At 44.2% G+C, this 22,321-nt stretch overlaps 1 protein-coding gene across 4 annotated transcripts in view; it reads left to right on the top strand.

Annotated features, from left to right (window-relative positions):
• Nucleotides 1-22,321, top strand: part of RFX1 (regulatory factor X1) — a 58,794-nt gene that overhangs the window by 19,652 nt on the left and 16,821 nt on the right. The window contains exons 1-9 of one of the 4 annotated variants that reach the window (XM_079959995.1): nucleotides 91-232; nucleotides 7,753-7,862; nucleotides 8,475-8,558; nucleotides 11,836-11,928; nucleotides 14,202-14,297; nucleotides 16,119-16,205; nucleotides 16,933-17,307; nucleotides 19,051-19,145; nucleotides 20,345-20,711. In XM_079959995.1, the coding sequence (XP_079816121.1) occupies nucleotides 190-232; nucleotides 7,753-7,862; nucleotides 8,475-8,558; nucleotides 11,836-11,928; nucleotides 14,202-14,297; nucleotides 16,119-16,205; nucleotides 16,933-17,307; nucleotides 19,051-19,145; nucleotides 20,345-20,711 (1,350 nt within the window). In that variant the 5' untranslated portion in view covers nucleotides 91-189. Of the gene's footprint in view, nucleotides 1-90; nucleotides 233-7,752; nucleotides 7,863-8,474; nucleotides 8,559-11,835; nucleotides 11,929-14,201; nucleotides 14,298-16,118; nucleotides 16,206-16,932; nucleotides 17,308-19,050; nucleotides 19,146-20,344; nucleotides 20,712-22,321 lie in introns of those variants that run through there. The other 3 variants (XM_079959993.1, XM_079959994.1, XM_079959996.1) reach the window with 3 other exon arrangements.

A 22,321-nucleotide genomic window follows, 5' to 3' on the forward strand; every position in this document is an offset into this window, starting at 1 on the left:
TCCAGCATCAACAATGAAGATTTGCATTTAGAACTTAAGTGTGGCAATGAGAATAGAACCCAGCTTAGTCTTCCGCAGCAGGTCTTTGCTGTCACTAATCAGTTTTTTATGATTGTCAGTGAAATTATCTACATATTTTTTTAGTTATTCTGGTCTATAGTCTGCATCCAGTCTACTGGGAGACATGACATGAACTCTGCATCAGAGCTCTGCGCAGGCCTACTGATCAGTGGTGAGATTCTAGCCAATTTAAATGGGAGAGGTTCAAGCACATACTGAACTCTTCCACTTTTACGTTAGTGATACTTGAAAATGTTTTAACTTTCACTGGATTATGCCACAAATAGGCATTTAGAGCTGAGCTCATTGATTGCCACAGCATATTGCATTGGACTCTCCACACTCCGTTTCTTGCCATGGGCACCCAGGAAGATTAGACTAAGAGGGAAAATCTCTGCAGCCATTTTCACTGAATGTCTTGACCTGCTTGGTGGAAGAAACACATGAATAATACTGCCTTCCATGCCACTTAACTTGTACAACTCTAGACAAAGGTGATCAGTACAAGCTCCACTTCAAGGGTGTTCAGGTCCTTGTACAAGTGTGTGTGTGTGTGTGTGTTTGTTTGTTTGACAGAGCTGGCCCAAGATATTCTGGTTGCTGAGGCATAAAATGCATTGCCATCTGCTAATTGACATGGGATGCAATCCTCTAGGAAGTTCTTATGTGCATGCTTCATTAAAATGCATAGAGATTGCACAGACATTGTGCTTGATGGGTCATGTCTGTCATGTCTTCAATTGTGCTATCTTACTGGCTCGTAGGATCAGTTGTGTTGCCTTGCTTCTTGGTGGAGCCATCTCCGTATCTTAAGAAGGCAAGGCAAACAGCCAGATAGAATTCCTGCTGTCTTTCGTAGTGTAATGCAGCACTTCAGCTGGCCTGAAATATGATCCAAAGAAACCTGGACTGCTTCTGATTCTAATCAGGTAGCTCCTAAGCTGCAGAGTGAAGTTGTTTGATTTGCCTTGTGGTTGAGCTTTTTCCAGAGAGTGTAGATTTCCATATCTATGGAAAGCAACTGAAAAAACTGGCAGAATTCAACTTCACACTATTGAGTCCTGTTGAAATATTGAATGTCTGTTGGATTTGGTGTTTTCTCCCAGTTCTAGTCTTTCCTTCAGCTTAGTTCTTACTCTTTTCAGTCAGTAGAGCTGGAAACTGCTGGATTTTTCATGTGAAGGTTCATGTGATCCTTTAAAAAATAGTACATTCTCACCAGGATCCAGACTCGGAACCTGTTTTCAGTATCAGGGTCTAATCTTAGAAGAAGTGAAGGAGTATTGAAGGAAAGTGCCTCTAAGCATGAACAGAGTATAGATGAGGGAAGGGGGTATTTTTGTGAGTTCAGAAAATGTTTGATATTGGTTGCATTTTGCCTGTTTCACATTTCTACATTTTCCTCCCTGCTTCAGCTGCTATCCCTTCTGTTTCTACTTAAGTGTATAGCTCTTTTCATACACTGTGTCAAAACTGGACAAGAAGGCCAGGAGGCAAATGGACAGGAGAGGCTCTGCATATAGACAGTCACAGAGAGAGTCATTCCTAGTCAGTTCAGCCAAAACTGGGCTAAGCGGAACAATGGCCTATTGAAGTTTAAAGTAGCTTCATATGTTTCAGCAGTGGAGTGGAATAATATTTGACCTTGCCTCATGGGGAAGGGGCAGAGCTTATTGGTAGAATACATGCTTTTTAGAGGGAAGCCCACAGGTTCAATCCCTGGCAGCTCCAGTTAATCAAGTACAGTGGTGCCCCGCAAGACGAACGCCTCGCAAGACGGAAAACCCGCTAGACGAAAGGGTTTTCCGTTTTGGAGGCGCTTCGCAAAATGAATTTCCCTATGGGCTTGCTTCGCAAGATGAAAATGTCTTGCGAGTTCCTGCGGGGTTTCCCCCCCTTCCCCCCCCTTTTCCTAAGCCGCTTATCAGCTGATCCGCTGATAAGCCGCTTAACAGCTGATCACTAAAAGCTGCTAAACCGCTAATAGCGCTAATCCGCTAAGCTGTCAATGGGCTTGCTTCGCAAGACGAAAAAACCGCTATACGAAGAGCCTCATGGAACGGATTAATTTCGTCTTGCGAGGCACCACTGTAGCAGGTGCTGGGGGAAGTCCACTACTTGAAATCCTGGAGATTCATGAAGTAGTGACAGTACTGGATTTCACCTGGTACAAGACAGCTTCTTCCTTTCCTCTTATTTGAGAAACTGAGTCTAGAACAGATCTCTGGGTTTTTTAAATCTTTATTTTCAGGCACCACTATTAATCGCCTTCTTTCTTGCTTTGTATCCCATAAGTGACCACTGGGCAAATTATATGCTTGTGCTTGTTTAGAAAACAGAAAACACAACCTCTCTCAATTTATATTTACTTGTTGGCCAGTTACAGTGTCTGAATTTATCAGCTTTTAAAAATCAATCCATTAATATTAAAGTCACATTTTTTATAAGTTGTCAGAATTATTATTCTTATTATTCTTTTACTCTGCTGCTGTTATAACACGTGCTTTGGACAAAATCAGAGATAACAAAAGAGTAAGGTGATATCTTCTGCTGATGTAGGGATATGCAGGGTTTCGAGTTACCCTGACCTGTTCATTCAGCAAATGGAAGAAAGCCACTAATTTTCAGCTACACTGAAAAACAAGTGCACTGAAAAACAGAAATAAAGATGGCTGGGAAGGCAGTATTCAAATTCACTCTAGATGAAGTCCAACTCTCCTGCTTCATGTATTCTGCTAAATTGTTTTTGAAACTTCTTCTCAGGCTGCAATCATAACTGCTTATTTGGGAATAAGTCCCAATGAATTCAGTTTGCTTTTGAGTAGACATTGCACTGCCAATGAGAGTTTTATTTGGATGTTCAGAAAGCTCACATTACCTTGTGCCCCCTTCTTTGTCAAACAACGCAGAGCACATTTGAGCAAGCTGGCAGAGTGGCATCTGTGGTCATAGCAGCTTTCTCTTTGGGTTGATGCTAGAGATATATAGCCAGTCCTGCTTCATTTCAGTGAATTCGAACTGAACAGTTTTATAGCAGCTGAGGACTTTGCTCAAGGATTTTTTCTGGATAATCTTGCCATTATTGTTTTTCAGGTTTTTAAAATCCTAGTTAAATTATATCCTTCAGATGAGTTGCCAAAGTGTGTACCTCATTAAATGATGGCTAGCGGTGATATTCTAAAATCCATATCAAGGCAATACAGTGGTGCCTCGCAAGACAAAATTAATCCGTTCCGTGAGGCTCTTCGTATAGCGGTTTTTTCGTCTTGCGAAGCAAGCCCATTGACAGCTTAGCGGATTAGCGCTATTAGCAGTTTAGTGGCTTTTAGCGGATCAGCTGATAAGCGACTTATCTGCGGATGAGCTGATAAGCAGCTTAGGGCTTAGGAAAAGGGGGGGGAGGGGGAAAAAACCCCGCAGGAACTCGCAAGACATTTTCGTCTTGCGAAGCAAGCCCATAGGGAAATTCGTTTTGCGAAGTGCCTCCAAAACGGAAAACCCTTTCGTCTAGCGGGTTTTCCGTCTTGCGAGGCGTTCGTCTTGCGGGGCACCACTGTATCCTTATTTGGCTGATAAAATATATCCCCAAATAGTGTGCAAGCTTTTGAGTTCTCCAGCTCTTCATTGGGCTAGATGCTAAACAAAATCATGGAAAGTGAAGAACAAACAAACAAACAAAAGTCTTATGTTGAAGCTATGGAGTCCGCATCTGGTCACAGTATTAAGATGATGTTTCAACTAAGGATGGATACAGACCAGAGCAGCAGTACACATTAGCCTAGAAAGAAAAATGGAAAATTAAGGCAGGCAACAAGCTTCCAGAAAATATAGTGAAAAGAACACAGAGATGCTTGATAATCCCTTTCTCTTTCTCTTTCAACAAAATGACAATGTCAGCAAACCATGGTTGTCAGCAAACCATGGTTGCCTTAGGCAAGCAACTCTCTCACCTGTCCATTCTGCAATATGGGAATAAGAATACCGGCCATGCAAAGTTACCAGGATCAGTACTAATTCCAGTGGGCTTTGTTCCTTTAGGTTTATTTCTGTGACTTGTTTCCAAAAGAAGTTAAGGCTGTGCATATGTGTTTGTGTGCATGCAGACACATGCTTGTGCAGATATATGCCCTGTTCCTCTGCTGAGCTCCCAGGGGATCATAAACCCTATTGTAATTGGAAGTATACTCCTTTAATACTCTGGTAAAAATAGTTCTAGTACCAAAATGTCCTGAAATTAGCAAGGGGAAAAGAAAGATTGAATGAAAGTTTGCTTATCTTTGGGCCTTGAGGTAAGAGCAGTAGTAAGAGGAGGGGCAGCTGTGGAAAGGTTCTGCCTTCCAGGGATCAAAGCCTGTCCATTTTTCCTTGATTAGCATGTCTGAGTTGGCAAATCTAGAAATTGTGTCACTGGGGCATTGAACAGAATGCTTGTTCATTCCAGGCAAAGGGCCTATTCAAAAATCTCCTATCTGGCAGTGGTTCAGGTCTTGTATAGTGTAAAGCCCAATCACTGCAAGCTAAATTCTGCTTATCACAGGTCGAACCCTTTTAACTTTTATTTTTGTCAGGCTCTTTTTCAGTCCCCCTTTTTCTGGTCCTGCTTCTTCCTGTTTGCTTTGATCTTATATGCTCCCATTCCCCAGAAAAGAGCAACTACTTTCAGATAACTTGTCTGCATTTTCTTTAGTTGTCTTTTCAAGGAAGGCTCATTATGACAGTCTGTTGACCCTCTAGCCTAGAATACCAGGCCCTCTGTTGTCAGCCACAGCAGAATATCCTGATTAAAGTAGGATTTTCAGAGTTCCAGAACCGAAGGTAGCTCTGTGAATGTTGGGAGGTACAAGCGGATACCCTCCAACATTTATGAAAATAGGGACGTCCCATTCCATATTGATAATTTTACTATTTAGACCCCCCACACACACACACATCTTACTGGGTTGTCCCAGCTGCTCTGGGCAGCTTCTAACATGTATAAAAGCATAATAAAACATTAAACATTAAAAAAACTTACTTAAATAGGGTTACCTTCAGATGGTTCTGGGGTCAGATAATTCTGTTCCCTCCAACATTTCTCCAATCAAAATAGGGATATCTTACCATACTTTCCAACATTTCTCAAATGAAAATAGGGACATCCTAAGGAAAAGTGGGACATTCCAGGATCAAATCAGAAACCAGGACGGCTTCTCTAAGTCAGGGACGTCCCTGGAAAATAGGGACACTTGGAGCGTCTGCAAGCGCCTTGTCATTAACTGAATAGATCTCTTCCAGCTATTTTGTAGATGGAACACTCTCTCATTGTTGAGATGTCTGCCATACAGTGGCGTAGCGTGGGTTGTCAGCACCCGGGGCAAGGCAAGTAATTTGCGCCCCCTAACCCATGGATTTGCGCCCCCTAACCCGTGGATTTGCGCCCCCTAACCCTAACCCCCAGATGTTGCGCCCGGTGTAGCCGGGCCCCCCTGCACCCCCCACGCTACGCCACTGCTGCCATATGATTTTGCACTCCTCAGTTCAGACATGTGCATAGTCATATTGGTTATGTAGTTGCTGATCATTCTTCATGTTAGAAGAGCTGAAGCTTTTAAACAGAACCCTTTTTGAAACCCTACTTATGATGCTAGTTTTTCTAAGGACATAAATGCACAAGCCTATTGCAGGTGGCCCAGAGTGACTTCACCTGCCCTTTTTCTCCCTCCTGCTGTGCATGTTAAATGAGACACTCGTGAAACGTGAACTCCTGCTTCGTGATTACAATCGGGTGAACAGCCGGTATCCGCCACCCCATCCTGAGAAGAACAGAGGGTGTACCTACTACAATGCGAATGTTTATTTGAAACCAACCTGTCTGGAGCTTTGGTAGAAACTAGCAGGGATTATCTGGCCAAGGTTACAGTTTATAAAAGCCTTGTCTGTTTTATTCTCAAGGAAAGGAACAACTAGAACTGAAACCCCTTTTACAGCCTCACCATGTATTATGATTGCCTTTATGCAATGCCTTTTGACCGTAAGTACTTGGGAAGGGATTTCTGCTTAGGATCAGCCCAATTGTGACAGAGGTCAGAGCTTTTCTAAATCACATTCTCTGCTTTTTTTGCAAATCCGTTATGGTCACTGGAATTACAGTGAAAAAGAAGCAAACTGCATTCAAGCAGGGCATTGTTAAAACCAACTCCTGAGCACCTAGAGTTCATAATTCTGTAGTTGGCACTGGAAGCTTCCTAGTTATCACAACTACTGCTTGCCTCAAGTGGTCAGTCCTTGCTTTTGGGAAATAGATGTACCTGCTCCCTTTGCCAATTTGTGAAAAATAGGGGAGGGGTGAGATCTAGAAAATGAGAAACACTGGAATTATTCATTATAGCACGATAACTTCATCAGGTTTGGATTAAGTGCCAGGGACACAATATCCTATATTGACATAATTGAGAGTGGGTTTATGTAGTGGAGATAGCCTTTCTGCAGGAGAGAGACGTACTGCTGTTTGCCACATCTAAAAAATCAGAATATCCATGTACTAGTCATGGGAATAGGAGCACATGGTTGTCGGAGTTTCGTTGTTTTTATTTTAGGAGTTTATAAAATAGTGAAATGTTGCTGTGGCAGGATTGGGTAGCCTTTTTGGTGTGTTTCTTTTTTTGTTGTTGTTGCTATTCTGACAGGGTGAGAGAGTTCATTCAGCCTCTAAAGTTGGCAAAGCATTTTAAAATTCATAAAATGGCAGGAGCAGTGGAGAGGGGTTGTGCTGCTTATTACTAGTTATGTTGCAGGCAGTATCCATTAGGTGGCTGCAACACACAATCCTGTTCCACACAACACTAATTCACAATGAATGTGATAAGAGAGTGTTGTGTTTGTGACTGTGTGCAAATAGCATTTTCTCAGGCGGTAGTCCTATGCACAGTTTACTTGGGAAGAACCCCCATTGGTCTCAAGGGTACTTACTACACATGTTAGGATTGTAGTGACCAGAAATTGGAGACTGAGTGCTGAGAAAATGAGATATCCCCTTGGCAATCACTGCCTTGAGGAAATACCTATGGAACCCTCTCCACAAACAAGTAACAGCTGCATATTTATTGCACCAAATAACAGTAATTTGGAAATATTCTAGGGAGAATTTATTTTCTTGTCTATTCCTGCTTCAGGAAGGTCAACCTTTTATATGTTTAACTACCAAATACAATTCCTTTTACTATCTGAGGTTGGGGTCTGGATGGTGAAAGTTCTGGATAGGTCGAAATTCATTGGAATGTAGTTCTGGTCAGAATTTGTTCCCCTCCAAAACACGGGCCATCATCTCAAGCAGTTGCTTGGGGCATCAAAGTTTATGGGGGTGATAATTTAGGTGCAATCTGTAAAATGTGGCCCATTCCATCCCTGCAATGTTGCAAGCGATGCTTGGGGCAAAGTCCTTTCATTGTGTGCTATACTATGTCGGGTGGCAGAATGTATTGTGTGAACACTCCACAGAGCTAGCAGTTAAACACAGGAATCATTACTCTTGGCTTTCCATTTTCACTGAATCATATTATAAACTAGGGCAATGGACACCTGAACTCCCAATGCCTGAGCTAGGGGGTTCTGAGCCTAGTCTTACGCATCACCTACTTTGCTGTTGAGATTTTAAATAGGTGGCTGGAGAGTTGGGGCTGGTGCTATTAACTCTTCTCATCTGCCTCTCTACAGAAAGCTCCATGAGGCCCAGTGACACAGTTTCAGAGTCCAGTCCAGGCTCCACAGCCACACAGTCAGGGGTGCCAACTCAGGTGGTCCAGCAAGTCCAGGCTACTCAGCAGGTATGTAGCTCAACTATAGTTTCTGTGGTTAGTTCAACAGTGGCCACCTTGTAACATAGCAGATGGGGCCACTCTCTTAATCAGGACTACTTTGACATTTTAAAAGTGCAGATACCTCTGAATTAGTGGTGTTAGAATAAAAGGTGAGGAGAGCTGTGAATAAAGTTCTTGGATTCCATAAATATAGAATGGGATATAGTTGGTAAGAGCAGGGGAAGGGTCCTGGAAACCAGAACAAGTGGATTTGTTTTGTGGATCAGAGAAGTAGGTAATTCTGTGTTTTGTTCTCAGTTATATGGGGTGGAAAAGGGGTGCAAAAGTCTTTAGCAAAAGACGGATACGGTCATGTAGGTAGGGTGGGAGGTTTGGAAGTAAGAGCACTTATATTCTTTTCCTGAAATTGTGTATAAGAAACCAATAGCAAAGGTTCTTCACCCAGCGAGGATCATTATCCCCCTGTACTAAATGAAAATATCAGTTCTTTGCGGACTTTACAGTGAGCCTTGCTATCTTTGAGGGGGAATGCAGGTGAAACTGGCAGCAGATAAAATGTTTCCTGTGAATTGCCTTTGTTTGCCTTGATCCTTGGCTAGTTTGTTTTTGTTTTGACAGAGGTTATTGGTCCAAGCTAGTGTGCAGACGAAGCCTGGAACGGTATCACCTCTACAGCTCACAAGTGTACAAGTACCCCAGCAGGTGAGTCTGAACTTTCTCTGTGGTGCTGCCACAAGTAATTGGTGCAGTTTTAAAGCTCATACCTCTGCCCAGTGGCCTGCTTGCCTTCTGTGTCTGCATCTGAGTGATGCAGATGTTGCCCTGAGAATATGTTCTAGCTATTGTAGCTTATTGTCTTGAGAAATAGGGCACCTGTATGCTACTAATTCAGATAGCTGTAAAGTAGCATAATCTTTGCCAAGAGTGAATTGTTTTATTAGGTTGCTAGGATTTCTATATTAGACACCCATAGACCTCTTGCAGAACTACAGTTTCCAGTATTTCTGTTGAGGGAATCCTTATTTGATGGTTTTCTCCTTCACTGGAGAAATCTCTCCTTCCTTGGAGGTTTTTAAGCAGAGGTTGAGTGGCCATCTGCCGTGGATTCTTTAGTTGAGATTCCTGCATTGCAAGGGAGTGGGCTCCACAACCCTTGTTGTCGCTTCCATCTCTTGATCTCTTGAAGCGACCTTGTTGTCGCTTCTATAGTCACCTGTGTATAGAATCTATTAGAATCAGAGAATTGTAGAGTTTGAAGGGACATCTAGTCCAACCCCAGGCAATACAGGAATCACATCTATAGCGTCCATGACAGATGGTCATCCAGCCTCTGCTTAAAAACCTCCAAGGGAGGAGAGCCTACCGCCTCCCAAGGGAGTTTGTTCCACTGTCAAACATTAGGGTGAGTGGTTGTTCTTGATAATCCATTTAGCCCTTCCCAGCTCTTAAAAATTATGTACTTTTAGTTGAAATTTCAACCTTGTGGTCATCCCACTAATGATTCTGCATGGGACTCACTCAGGGTGGGAGTCACCAAACAAGTCCTGTCAGTGCAAGCCCTGCCTGAAAGCTTCCATTTGTGCAATAGGACTTTTCCTTCCGCTTCCCTGCGACCTGGAAGCCCCTGAAATTGGCTCCAGGGTGGTCAGGAGAAGCCCCAGAACAGTGTGGCAGGTGGGGGTATTGGTACATCTTGCTTGCGCTGATGGCAAGATTTACCAAAACATGATGTAAGATTTGTACTGTATGTGTCTTTCAGGGCTATCGGTTCTGTCTTCCTGCACTGATGTAGGCCGCTTTATGGCAAAAACAATAATTGATAAATGAGCTGTTGGATAGTGTGTACTTCTGCAAAGGTGCTCAGGGAATCTCCTATCAAAGAGGTGTGGTGGAATGGCTGCATTCATGCTTTGGGACCTGACCTGTTGCAACAGTTGAAGTGGAAAAAAAATTGACCCAGGCAATAGGCTGTATCGGCTTGGACCCTGGAAGAGGTTGGGTTGAGCTTTTAAGTGCAGCGGGCTCATGTACCCTATTCACCTGTGTTTTGGATGTGTTGGGTGATAATCTGGGTATTTTTGAGCTTGTCCAAAGACTTCATTTGCTCTTCTGCATTTGGAAGGATGAGTGATAGGATTGTGTGTGTGTAGATATAGATGGGTGAGAGCATACATAAATTTTATTTGTTGCTTTCTCTGTGTGTTCACCTGAAGCATCTTAAAAATGTGTGGTGCCATTGCATGAGATGATATCTAGGTACAGTCTTTAGTAGAAATACTTTCCACTGCCAAAGAATGAATGCTTCTTTAAAGACAACATCTTGATGTTCACCTTCAGTTTACACACTTCTCCTAATCTTAAGAAGCTGCTGCCAACTGGCTTTCAGTTTCATATGTACTAGCTAGCTTTGTACATATTTGAATTTGAGTCTAGGTGCCTTCCCTGACAAGGACATTATTTTTCAACGCTTCTTTGTCACTTTTGCATTCTAAACCTTCTGGTATCTTTGCCATAGTTCACTTGGTTGGTTGAATCTTTCCAGTGTCATACCAGGCACCAGGCATCATCATCATCATTTTCATCATTTTTAATTTGTGTACCGCCTTTATATCTTACAATACTCAAGGAGGTTTACAAGCTGAAGAAACAAAAAATGTACATCTTATAACAATCTAATGCAATACAAAAATGTGCTAATAAAACATAACTTTAAAATCGGCAACCTCCATCAAAAAAGTAACATTCAACAATCATTGGAATAGTATAAAATGATAATATCAACATATAAAAGTTAAACAGGCAGTAGTAGCAACCTTAATAATCTTGCCCTTTTAGTAAGCCTGTTTATTAACCAGTGAAATCCTGCTAGTGAATTGTATGTTGTGCTTAAAATGTCCTTAGAATAATAGAAATGACATATGTGTGCTGTGCTGATCTCATTGGAAGAAGGGCAGGAAACAATTGTAACAAATCAGTATTATATAATGGTAAGATTTACACTTTAAAAAGGTTTTGTTGTGAAGTTTATAATATAAACCTTCAGTGATTTTTCATAAAATATTCCTGTCCCAATCCAGGCATAATGACTAACATTATTATCAATTATCTATATTTATGGACATGATATATTTTGGACAAGATATATGTAGAATACACATAATTGTGATGCCATACACTTTCTGCATTCCTCTGTGGCATCACATCTGCACCAGGCCTAGAAGTTCCTGGAGGGTCTAAAGCTGTTTAAGGGAGTCAAAAGGAGATGAGAATCCACTACATTAATTTAAGGAAATAAGAGTTTACATAATATTCAAGAAGTACAAAAAGAAGAAATACAATGTTTTTTAAAAAGTAGTACACTTAACCTATATTTGCCTGGCCAAGGGAATCCTCAGTTCTTGTTTCCAGAGCTTTTAACCCATCTCTAAAGATGCTTACAAGCACATAATATCATCAGACCCGTTGGGAGCTCCCTTTTGGTCTCAGCGGGAGCCTTTGACGTCCTGGTCGTCCCCAGGACCTTCTTTGGGGCGCTCGCTGCCTACGAACCACCCCAAAACTCCAAAAACAGCAGCCAGTTCGCTGCGATAGAGACCCCGGCTTTCTTTCCCCTTGGTGGCAAACCGGAAGTGGTCGATTGCAGAGCATCCCATTTGAGGAGGCGGTTCCATGTTTCGTTTGATCCTCTCAACAAGCTTTCCTGAATCTCTCTCTTTAAAAAAACACCTTCTCTTAGCTGGTACGGCTGCCTTGACAACCGAGTGAGAAAATGACAGTGAGTACTGCAGGGTGGAGTAGGAAGGTAATTGCCTATGTGAAAGGTAGCTAGTAAAAAATTGCTCGTATTATAATTCACCAAGTGTGTGTGTTTGGTTGGTGAGCAGTTCTTTGGTAGCTCACTGGTCAGTAGCTTCTGAACAGTCTCCTGGAGATACGGTAATTAACCAGGGCTTGCTTCTTTTATGTCATCCTGTTTCAGCGGCTGGTGGTACAGAGTACTTCACAGGCTAGTAAAGGAGGAGCTGTTGCGCTGGCCGTCCATGGTGTGCAGCAGGTCCACTCTTCACCTGAGGTGGGTGGCCAGATGTTTGGAAAGCCTGTTCAGATGTCCCATCCGCCATGAGTCAAAGAAAGCCTAGTTTTGCCTTCACTGTGTTGAATGATGTTGCTCATTTATTTATCTGCCTGATCAGTCCAATACTTCTTTGCTTCGTCGACTACCTCCTGGTTCCTCCATAGTTGATGCCCATTTCCAGTTTCCTCCTAAGCTCCCTTGTGACTATCATATTCTTTGAGACCTGGGAACATGTTCTCATTATCTGGCAATGGGTTCTTATCCAACCTCAGTTGCTCCTAAGCATCCTCTCACACATCACAGAGCTCAGTCTGCTCCCTGGCTTACCAGTGAGGTAGGAGCAATGAGGCAAGATGAAAGATTACTAGGACGTGCACAGCATAAATCTCAGTGCAAATCTGATCAAAAAGAGAGTGAGCCCACTTTGTGGTGGCACTGAAAACACAAAATTTCTCTGTCACAGTTGCATCCAGTGGGGCTTTTCCAAGTGATTTGGGAGCCTACTTGAAGTTGGCCCACAGGGTGACATCAGAACCCTTGGAAACCTGCTGTATCATATTTGTTAGCCACTTTGAGGATTAAGTTGATAGTATCTGCTTTAATGCGGACTCCTCTAGCTTACAGATGAGCTTGTCTAGATGGGCCTTCCTCAGCCTGGTGCCCTGCAGTGTTGCAGACTACAAGCCCCTTCATCTGTGTTAACTGGGACCGATGGTGGTTGTAGCCCAAGATATTGGGGGTGGGGAGGTTGGGGTAGGCTATTCTAGGGCTGTAGGATGAATTTCAGTTACTGTGGCCTAAAGAAATTGACAGATTACTTGAGGGGTTACAGCCCTACCACATGCCTGCTAGGTAACAGTAAAGGATACCTGGACGGTTAAGTCCAGTCAAACTTGACTGTGTGGTACAGCGCTCATCTCGATTCAGGCCGAGGGAGCCGGCGTTTGTCTGCAGACAGCTTTCTGGGTCATGTGGCCAGCATGAGTAAACCTCTTCTGGCGCAACAGGACACCATGACGAGTGCCAGAGCACACAGAAAAACTGTTTATTTTCCCGCTGCAGCGGTACCTATTTATCTCCTCATGCTGGTATGCTTTTGAACTGCTAGGTGGGTAGAAGCTGGGACAAAGCGGGGGCTCACGCCGTTGCACAGACTCAAGCTGCTGACCTTCCGATCGGCAAGCCCAAGAGGCTCAATGGTTTAGACCACAGCGCCACCCGCTCCCTAGAATTGGTCTCCACAGTCACTTACAGACACACTGTTAAGACCATATTCATGGAAGACAATCTTACTCGACTAGGAGTGATCGCCAAAGAAGAAGACATGCCTGTTCTGCGTCGTGTGTGTTACTGTGATCATTTAGCAGCCTTATATTCTGTTGTTTCCTTAAAGCCTCCTTTTCTTCAATATACAGGTTAGACAATTAATGTCCCAGGAGACTGAGACTGGACTGGTTTCTGTGTGTTGCCATTTTTCAATATCCAGTTTATGTTTATTCTGTCATTTCTGTAGAGACCTACATTCAGTAAACCATAGAAGGCCATTGTTAGAAGATAGCACCATATGTAACCTGGGAAGAAATGCAAGTTACCAGTACTTAGAATATTTGATCTCTGGCCTCCATAAGCACCAACTCTATAAAGCTGAAGCGTCTTCAGCCCCACCCCTATATATGTTGGGATGGGGCTGAACACCCCCCTCCATCTTGAGGGGGCAGAGGAGGCTGAACCCTTTCTCGCCTGTCTGCTTCCTCCCTCCTCCCTTTGTCCATGGTCCTCCACCATCCTGGAGGTCACCCCAGCTGCACAGTTTTAAGAGACACTGCACGGAGTGGTGTGGCCTGGCAGAAAGTTGCCTTGCTTGTGCAGTGTTGGGAGATGCTGCACAGACACTTGGGAGGTCTGCGACAGCTGCACGAAGTCGTGATGCATGTGACGGGCCCCCCAATGTTGGGCACAACTCAGTGTCCCTCTGCTAACCAACAGACTTAAGCAAAGAATATAGCAGTACGTGTGGTGTCCCTTCCTGCTTTTTTGTTATAAAAATTGGTAGTGCTGGACAACCTTTATCTTCCATAAAATGTTCATCAGCAGTATAATGACCATGTAGAAGTTTTTCTTAGAAGTAGAGTGCACCATGAGGGAGGGACACCACCTGATTCCAGGAGAAGAGAAAGTAAGCGTGAATTCTGAGACAGTAGTACATCATGCAGTTATGCCTTGCTCCTTTGTCCGTACCCAAAAGTAAAGTCTCCTTCTTTGCCTTTCAGCGCTCCCCTGTCCAGAACAGCAGCTCTGCTGCTAAACCGGGACAAGTGCAGCAGCTCCAGGTTCACGGAGTCCAGCAAGTGCCTGTAGCACAAGAGGTGCTGTATCTTTGCTTGCCAATAACTTGTGGTCTCTTCATTCATTCATTCATTCATTCATTTATTTATTTATACAACAAGAAAAACACACACACACAAAAAAAAACACAAATACCAAATTACACACAAATTACAAAAATAACCATAGCCACATAATTTTCTTGGCAAACAATGAAACATCTATTGGTCTTAACACTAAAGACCCAACTTCCCGTCTATTCCATATTTCAAATCCATGTTACTTAGTGCCATTACACATTTTTTTCATAATTAAACTTATTCTCAATAAATCTAATTTCTTCTATCTACCTAGCAACTATTACTGAAGTTCCTCGAATGCTGCAACAGAATTTAAACTACTATATTTATTTTTCAGATATTCTTTGAAAACCTCCCATTTAGAAACAAATTCCTGTTTTGGTTTATTCTTTATCTTTTCTGATAAACCATCTAATTCGGCATATTCTGTCAGCTTTTGAATCCAATCTTGTATAGAGGGGATTTCATTACTCTTCCATTTTGCTGCGATCAAAACTCTTGCTGCCGCCGTCGCATATAAAAAGATACCCTTCCTCTTTTGTGGAATATCCAAATCTGTTATTCCCAGGAGGTAGGCCTCTGGTTTTTTTATTGAAAGAGATCTTTAGCATTTTTTGCAGTTCTGCATGTATACTCTCCCAGAATACCTGTATTTTCCTACATGTCCACCACATATGGTAGAATGTTCCTGAGTCTCCGCATCTCCAACAATTACTTGACACATTTTTATACATTTTTGAAAGTTTCCATGGTGTTAGATACCATCGATGTTGTAAAACAAAACAAAACAAAACTTGTGGTCTCTTCTCAGTCGTGGTAATGTAATCGGATTTTTGGGTAGCAAAAGTTGCAGCTTGTCACACTAGATTTTCAAAGTTCTATCTGTTAACTGTTTCTAAGCACTTTCAATATCTTTATTGCACTCCATGTAGCCACTGCTTTCAATTATAAGGTAGTGTGAACTTTCCTATAATTTACCTTCGTTTTGTTGTGGAGGTGTCACACCAACTCCCAGATCTGTGAAACTCTAAGCAACTGTCCCTTTCACATTGCTACAAACTGATGTGTTTATGTGGTATTTATTTATTTCTCCCACAGATAATAAACAGGTTTTTTGTGGAACATTTTTGTCATTTTGAATGTTGAGCAAGGTTTTTGACATCCTTAGTTTTCAGAAATCAAACTTTCCACGTGAAGTTTTGGGATGCAATTCAGATTTATAAGACTAATATAAAATTAATGGGCTAGAATCAACTAACCAGTCTCAGTTGTGGAAGCCCACACAAGGACCTCTCCTAGTGCAGTGATGGCCAAACTTGGCCCTCCAGCTGTTTTGGGACTACAACTCCCATCATCCCTAGCTAACAGGACCAGTGGTCAGGGATGATGGGAATTGTAGTCCCAAAACAGCTGGAGGGCCAAATTTGGCCATCACTGTCCCAGTGCAACAGGGATCTCTTCCCCACCCCGCCCAAATTGGCCTGGAGAGGGTCAGAAGAAGCCGTGGAACAGAAATGCTTGTGCTGACAAGAGGGCTTTGTTGAGTTTCTCCTAATTGTGTTCAGATTCTTTGGAATACCCAAATGAAGTAATATGTTTGTAGGGCCTTTTGTGAAAATAGTATTTGCAAGTTTCATGTCCTAGGGTTAGGGCTAGGTTCCTGTTGGCATGCCCTTGTCAGTATGTATTTCAAGCTCAACTACAGCTATCCTTGGGGCAAGGAGGCCTTGTATCACCTCTGCCTTCCAAAGCATTCTGATAAGTTCTGGTTTGTTTCTGCAGAGATCTGTTGTGCAGACAACTCCCAAAGCAGGCACAGTGCAGCAGCTGGCAGTGCAAGGACTCCAGCAGGTTCATGTTACTCAAGAGGTAAGAAAGAGATTTTGACTGTTGCTTTCTGGCTTCCCTATTTTGGTAGCAGCTGTGATCTACCATGGAGGATATTCCTAGATCAGCTGCTCCCCAAGACAGCTAGCCAGTGCCAGGGCATTAAAGCCTTTGTACCCATTCCTGTCCTGAATTCCTCAGTGGTGGGAGGTTTAAATCTTTCCCACCCAGAACTAGCTTTCTGGATATATCCAAACTCCCACACACACTTCTTCTCTTGAAGAAGTGGTTAGTAGTCACCCATAACTCTCCCATTATGAGTTGTCCCCAGCCCCACGATGATCACTATAAATTCTAGACAGTGAAGATGGGGAAGGTTCTCATCCCTGCCAGTTCTTGTTTTGTAAGGAACCTCCTTAGCCACCATTATAGAACGCCTTTGGCTCATTGGGTAAAATGCAGATGAGGCAGGATGCGTGGATCTTCTGGGTTGTAATCAAAGTAGCATTAAGGGGAATATTCCATCAGCACAACAATTTTTCCTTGTGCAACAGAACTTCCACCATCTTCAATCTGTTCTGGAGGTTCCCTGGATACGAATGACATTGGGAAAAGGAGAGGGGAAGTTCACTTGCGCAAGTGGAACTCATTCTGCTTCTGCAATTATTCAATTGAATACCACCCTCTGCCTTAATCCTTCATTCCGGCAGGACATTTCTGGCTTTCTCCACTATCTCTGATTGCTTCAGTCTCTCTGTTTATTGTTTAGAGTGCAGACAGTGGCCCTTCTAAGAGCAATCAGCAGTCGCAGCAGCAAGAGCAACAAGGAGTGCAGCAAGGTCTCTCCCTAGAGTGCAGCAGCAGCAGCAGCAACAGCAGCAGCAGCAGTGCACCCCAACTGGCCAGCTGCTGTTTATCTGGCCCAGAGCACAGGCTCCACTACATGCATTCTCTAGATTCTGCCTCGGAGCAGTGGGTGGAGCTGGTCCGCATGCTTCCTCAACCGCTCCTCCTGCCACAACAGAAGGTGGTGATAGAGCAGCTGCCATTCCTCTCCTCTCATCACTCCAGCCCTGACCAGAGAGTCAAGATTCAGAGAGTCCCTCAGGTGCTAGTGTTTGGAACAGCAGCTACAGCACTTAAAGTAGGTCCTGCAGAGGGCACCGATTGAGATCCAAGAATAGCAAGCTCTGTGCATTTCCCTTCCCACAGAGTCAGGTAGCAGAGCTTGCCAGCATTATCCCCTTCTCTATGATTGTGACTCTCCTCTTAATTAGTGGTGGTAGAGCAACCCTCTTTCCTTCCCCACATACTGCCAGAGAAATTGAAATTCTTGGACCTCTTCAGCACTGGATGTGATTTTGATTTTATTTGCTTGAATCAGGTGCAGATATGGAAGTCTTGAGGGATTGGGGTTTGTGGGATACATATGCCACCAGATAAGCATGCTACGTTTTGTGCAGGACTTTCAGTATTTGGGAGCCAGAACAGAGGCTTGCCATAGCTAGCCAGGATCCCAGATAACTGCATCTATGTTTATGAACAAGGTCTGATCTAGGTAAGCTAAATCATGCAGTACCGATTCTATGAGGACTACTTAGCCTGTTTGCCCTAAAACTGTATCAGCTACTGAAACAAAGGCAGCTCCCTGAGCCAAAGTTAGCTGCTGTCTAATGAGTGGAAACTGAGTTTTCTTCAAATCACCTCATCAGATTGTAAGACATTAGAACCATCATGGCAAGTAAAAGGCCTCTTGTTTATAAAGGTGTGCTATAATCCATGTATTTCCATAAAACCAATATTGTACCATTGTTGCAAAGGGCCATTTCACACATTACACAGGAGCGAACCCAGGTTTCCCATTGAGCATGCACTCGAGGGCAACTGCAGCCAATCATGGCTGTCCTACAAGTGCATCTGCATAATGCAAATGTATATTTCTCACACCTGCACTTTATCTTGTAGATGTACACTTGCAACATTTTAGCTGCACTCTTAACAAAAATGTGCAAAGTGACCTTTAGAAGTGATGGAATTGCATGCAGCTCTGCATCTTAGCATTCCAGAAGGGAACACAAGAGAATCTGTTGGGGGCTCTTGCCTGCCCGGCAAGAGCCCCCAGCGCTTCCTTCTCCATGTTATACCACTGTGCTTCTTTTGCCAGGATCAGAGTATGTGGATCCTGGGTTCCTGATTTCCTCACCATGGCTCTGACTTGTGGAGAAATCCTTGGTCCATGGGAATAAGCATTCTAGAGTCCTGTCCCGTCCCCCCCCGAACCCCCTCCCCCCGCATTTAACATCTGCTAGTGGCGCTGTGGGTAAAACCTCAGCGCCTTGGACTTGCCGATCGCATGGTCGGCGGTTCGAATCCCCGCGGCGGGGTGCGCTCCCGTCGTTCGGTCCCAGTGCCTGCCAACCTAGCAGTTCAAAAGCACCTCCAGGTGCAAGTAGATAAATAGGGACCGCTTACCAGCGGGAAGGTAAACGGCGTTCCGTGTGCTGCGCTGGCTCGCCAGTTGCAGCTCCGTCACACTGGCCACGTGACCCGGAAGTGTCTTCAGACGGCGACGGCTCCCGGCCTATAGAGTGAGATGAGCGCACAACCCTAGAGTCTGGCAAGACTGGCCCGTACGGGCAGGGGTACCTTTACCTTTACCTTTAGATCAATGCCAGATGCAGGATAGAGGCAAATATAAATCATGAGACAGGTGATGACAGCTGCAAGCAGATTGACAGTAGGTGTGGCAATTAGGAAGGCAGAGAGGTTGCCTTTTGTCTAGAGCATCCTCTTGGGAGGGATTAGAGAGAGTGGAGTGCAGCAACCTTGGCCCATCCTGTCTCACCTCTTTTCCTTTCCTCTCTTTGTGGGCTTGCTGCGTTCTCAGGTGCAGCAGCTCCAGCAGGTACCTGTGCAGCATGTCTATCCCAACCAGGTGCAGTATGTGGAAGGAGGTGATGCCAGCTACACAGCAAGTACCATGTGAGTAGATGCCTGGTGAGAAGGAAGGCTTTATCATACCGGTGCTGCCCAGCATTCAAGCTCACAGTGAGCTGGGCATGGACTCCTGTCAGGTGCAGGTTGCAAGAGACACAGATCTTCACACAGATGCTAATTGATTCTATTCTGTATCTTAAGCCAGAGACAGTCAACTTCCCTGTGCATAGATGGCCAGACAATGATCTAGCGGCTGGAAATGCCTTTCTGGATATCCAGGCTCCATCACAACATTGGTGTCACCTAGCAATGAGGGGTTAATGCTTATGGAGTATCTGCACCCAGTCGCAGCCAGAACATTATGTTCTGGGAGCAGGTGGTGCTGAGCCTTGCCGATATGAAGGTCAGCAGTTCAAGTCTGCACAACGGGGTGAGCTCCCGTTGCTCTGTCCCAGCTCCTACCAAGCTAGTAGTTCGAAAGCATGCCAGCACAAGTAAATAAATAGGTACTACTGCGGCAGAAAGGTAAATGGCATTTCTGTGCTCTGTGGCACTTGTCACAGTGTCCCGTTGTACTAGAAGCGGTTTAGTCCTGCTGGCCACATGACCCAGAAAGCTGTCTGTGGACAAACACCAGCTCCCCTGGCCTGAAGTGAGATGAGTGCTGCACCCCATAGTCAAATTTGACAGGACTTAACCATCCAGGGGTCCTTTGCCTTTTACCTTAGAACATTGCATACAAATACCAAACACAGATGAAGCACCAGGATGTGGACAATATCTCTTAGACAGTTCCCCTTTTTATTATAAATGAATATGGATGCATGAACTTAGATTTTTCTTTTTAAAAATGAACTGTTTATTATTGTTTTGTAAAAAATAGAAAATGAAAGTTTATATAGTGAACGTTGTCAAAAATCAGGGAAGTTATTCTGAAGTGCTGCCTTGAAGAAGATTGGTGGATTGGCTGTTGATTGTCCCTGTTTTCTAATGGGGTGGGGAAACCCAAGTGAAATCACTTGGGGGCTGGGTTTGGCCAAGGAGCCATCAGTTGTGCACCCCTGAGCTAAGTCATCTTGATCTAAGCAAAAAGCATAGTAAAGGAGTGGAGACGTACAGCCTTCTCCTTTTTGCTCACTGTAGGTTGGTGTATATGTTTAGCTGCCATTTCTCTATAACAAGTGGTTGTTTTTCTTCACTTGGAAATCGGAGATGGAAACAGCACCTCTTTCTCCTGTTTTCAGACGCTCCAACACTTACCCTTACACGGAAACCCCTCTCTACACTCAGAACACTGGCGCAAACTACTATGAATCGCAAGGCACCCCAACCCAGGTCTCCACCCCAGCAACCTCCCAGACTGTGGCCAGCAGTGGGTCAGTGCCCATGTATGTCTCTGGAGGGCAAATCATAGCCAACCCAAGCGGAGGCAGCAGTGCTGGAGGAGGAGGAGGTGGAAATGGAAATGGTGGTGGCGGTGGCAGCACTGGTGGCGGCGGTGGAGGAGGCAGTGGCAGCAGCAGCACGGGGACCTACGTGATTCAAGGAGGTTACATGCTGGGAAGTTCAAGCCAGTCGTACTCACACACCACTCGTGCCTCCCCAGCAACTGTAAGTCGTGAGTCTCGCTCTGGACACCTTGCTGTTCATTCAAGGGGACTGGAGCTTCCGGGGGCCTCTTTGCTTTTTTCAGCAGCTTGTCCAAGTGCTCTTAGAGCAGTGGTTTTCATGGCTGTGTTCCAGGGAACCTGGGGTTCCTTGGAGACTTCTCAGGGTTCTCAGGCAAGCCTTCCCTGAGATGGCTTGCCTGCCCACAGCTGATCATTCTGTTCAAGGTGCAGCAGCAAGAAAGTATTGGGCCCCTTTTGGGTGCACTCTCAGTCCACACAGCGCAACCTTGAGCCCTAACAGTCAATAGCAGCACCCCGTGCATTCAAGAAAATGTCCCAGCATACTCTGCAATGCTAGGGGTTCTGTTGTGGACAAGTTGATATAGAAAATGTCCTTTGAAGGTAGCAAGTCTGAAAACCACTGACTTAGAGAATTAAACACTTATGCATGTTCCTCTGTTCAGTGTTCTTTTGCCCTTCCGAGAAGACATTGCTGCGATGGGGTAGAATTATTATTATTATTATTATTATTATTATTATTATTATTATTATTATTATTATTTGGTAGGCCTGGGGCTCTTTCTGATGGAATCATTTTATATCTTTTAAAGGTGCATTGAACATTTGTATTACAGTAGGCATGTGAAAGTATGAAGTAATTCATAGTGCTTTTGAGACTCAAAGGAAAACGATAGCTTTGATCATTCTAGTGAATGATGAACCAGAAGCTGGTTCAGTAAAAGATGCCACCCAAGACAGCCCTATCATGAGGGAAAGTAGCATGTTTGGATGTCATAAAAGGCAGCAGAGTGGAACACAGGACAGATTTCACCCAGAGGGCACAATTTGCCATCCTCTTGCACAGCTTCAATGTAGATAGACAGAAGTGTTTCATTTCCTAAGTCAGAGGTGGGGAACCTGTGTCCTTCCAAATGTTACTGGACTACACCTCCCATCATCCTGATCATTGGCCATGGTGGCTGAGTGTGATGGGAATTTGAGTCCGTCAACATCTGGAGGGACAAAGATTCCCCATCTCTGCCATAAGTATAGCTTGCACAGAGAACTTATTTGTGGTTTTTGTCTCATTTTAAGAGGGGATGCTCTTGCTTAGATTTTCTGGCCCTTGATGCTACTTTCCCTACTTCATGGGTCTTGTTCTCTGAGACCAGCCTTCCGAAAGCACTCTTTACCTCATGGTGGATCTAACTGAAGATTGTGAAATGTGCCTGCTTTCTCTTCTGTGTGTCTTTAGACCCATTAGAATTCATTAGTTCTCACAGGAAACAATTCCTTAGTTCTTCATTAGAAACAATGGGAGGAAAAGAAATGGGATTGAGGTACTCCAGCTCTTGGACTGGCCTAATTCAGTCCCGGGTTTGGCATAATTCAGGCCTTTCCCTGGTCATCTCCCAGCATGTCCCCAAGCCAGCCCTGACCTGCAAACCCCTTTTGGCCCCCTACCCTGCCAGCTCTGGAGCGGAGCACCAATGTTGGTAGGGCCAGGGCTGCGAAAGTTGGGGCATGAAGGGGGAATCTAACGGCAGGTCTCTATACTGCTTCCATAGGATTTCAGTCTAAGGCCTGTAAAAAGATGTGTGGTTCTTATTT

The sequence above is a fragment of the Podarcis cretensis genome (assembly GCF_951804945.1).
Source record: "Podarcis cretensis genome assembly, chromosome: 17".
Taxonomy (NCBI): Eukaryota; Metazoa; Chordata; class Lepidosauria; order Squamata; family Lacertidae; genus Podarcis; species Podarcis cretensis.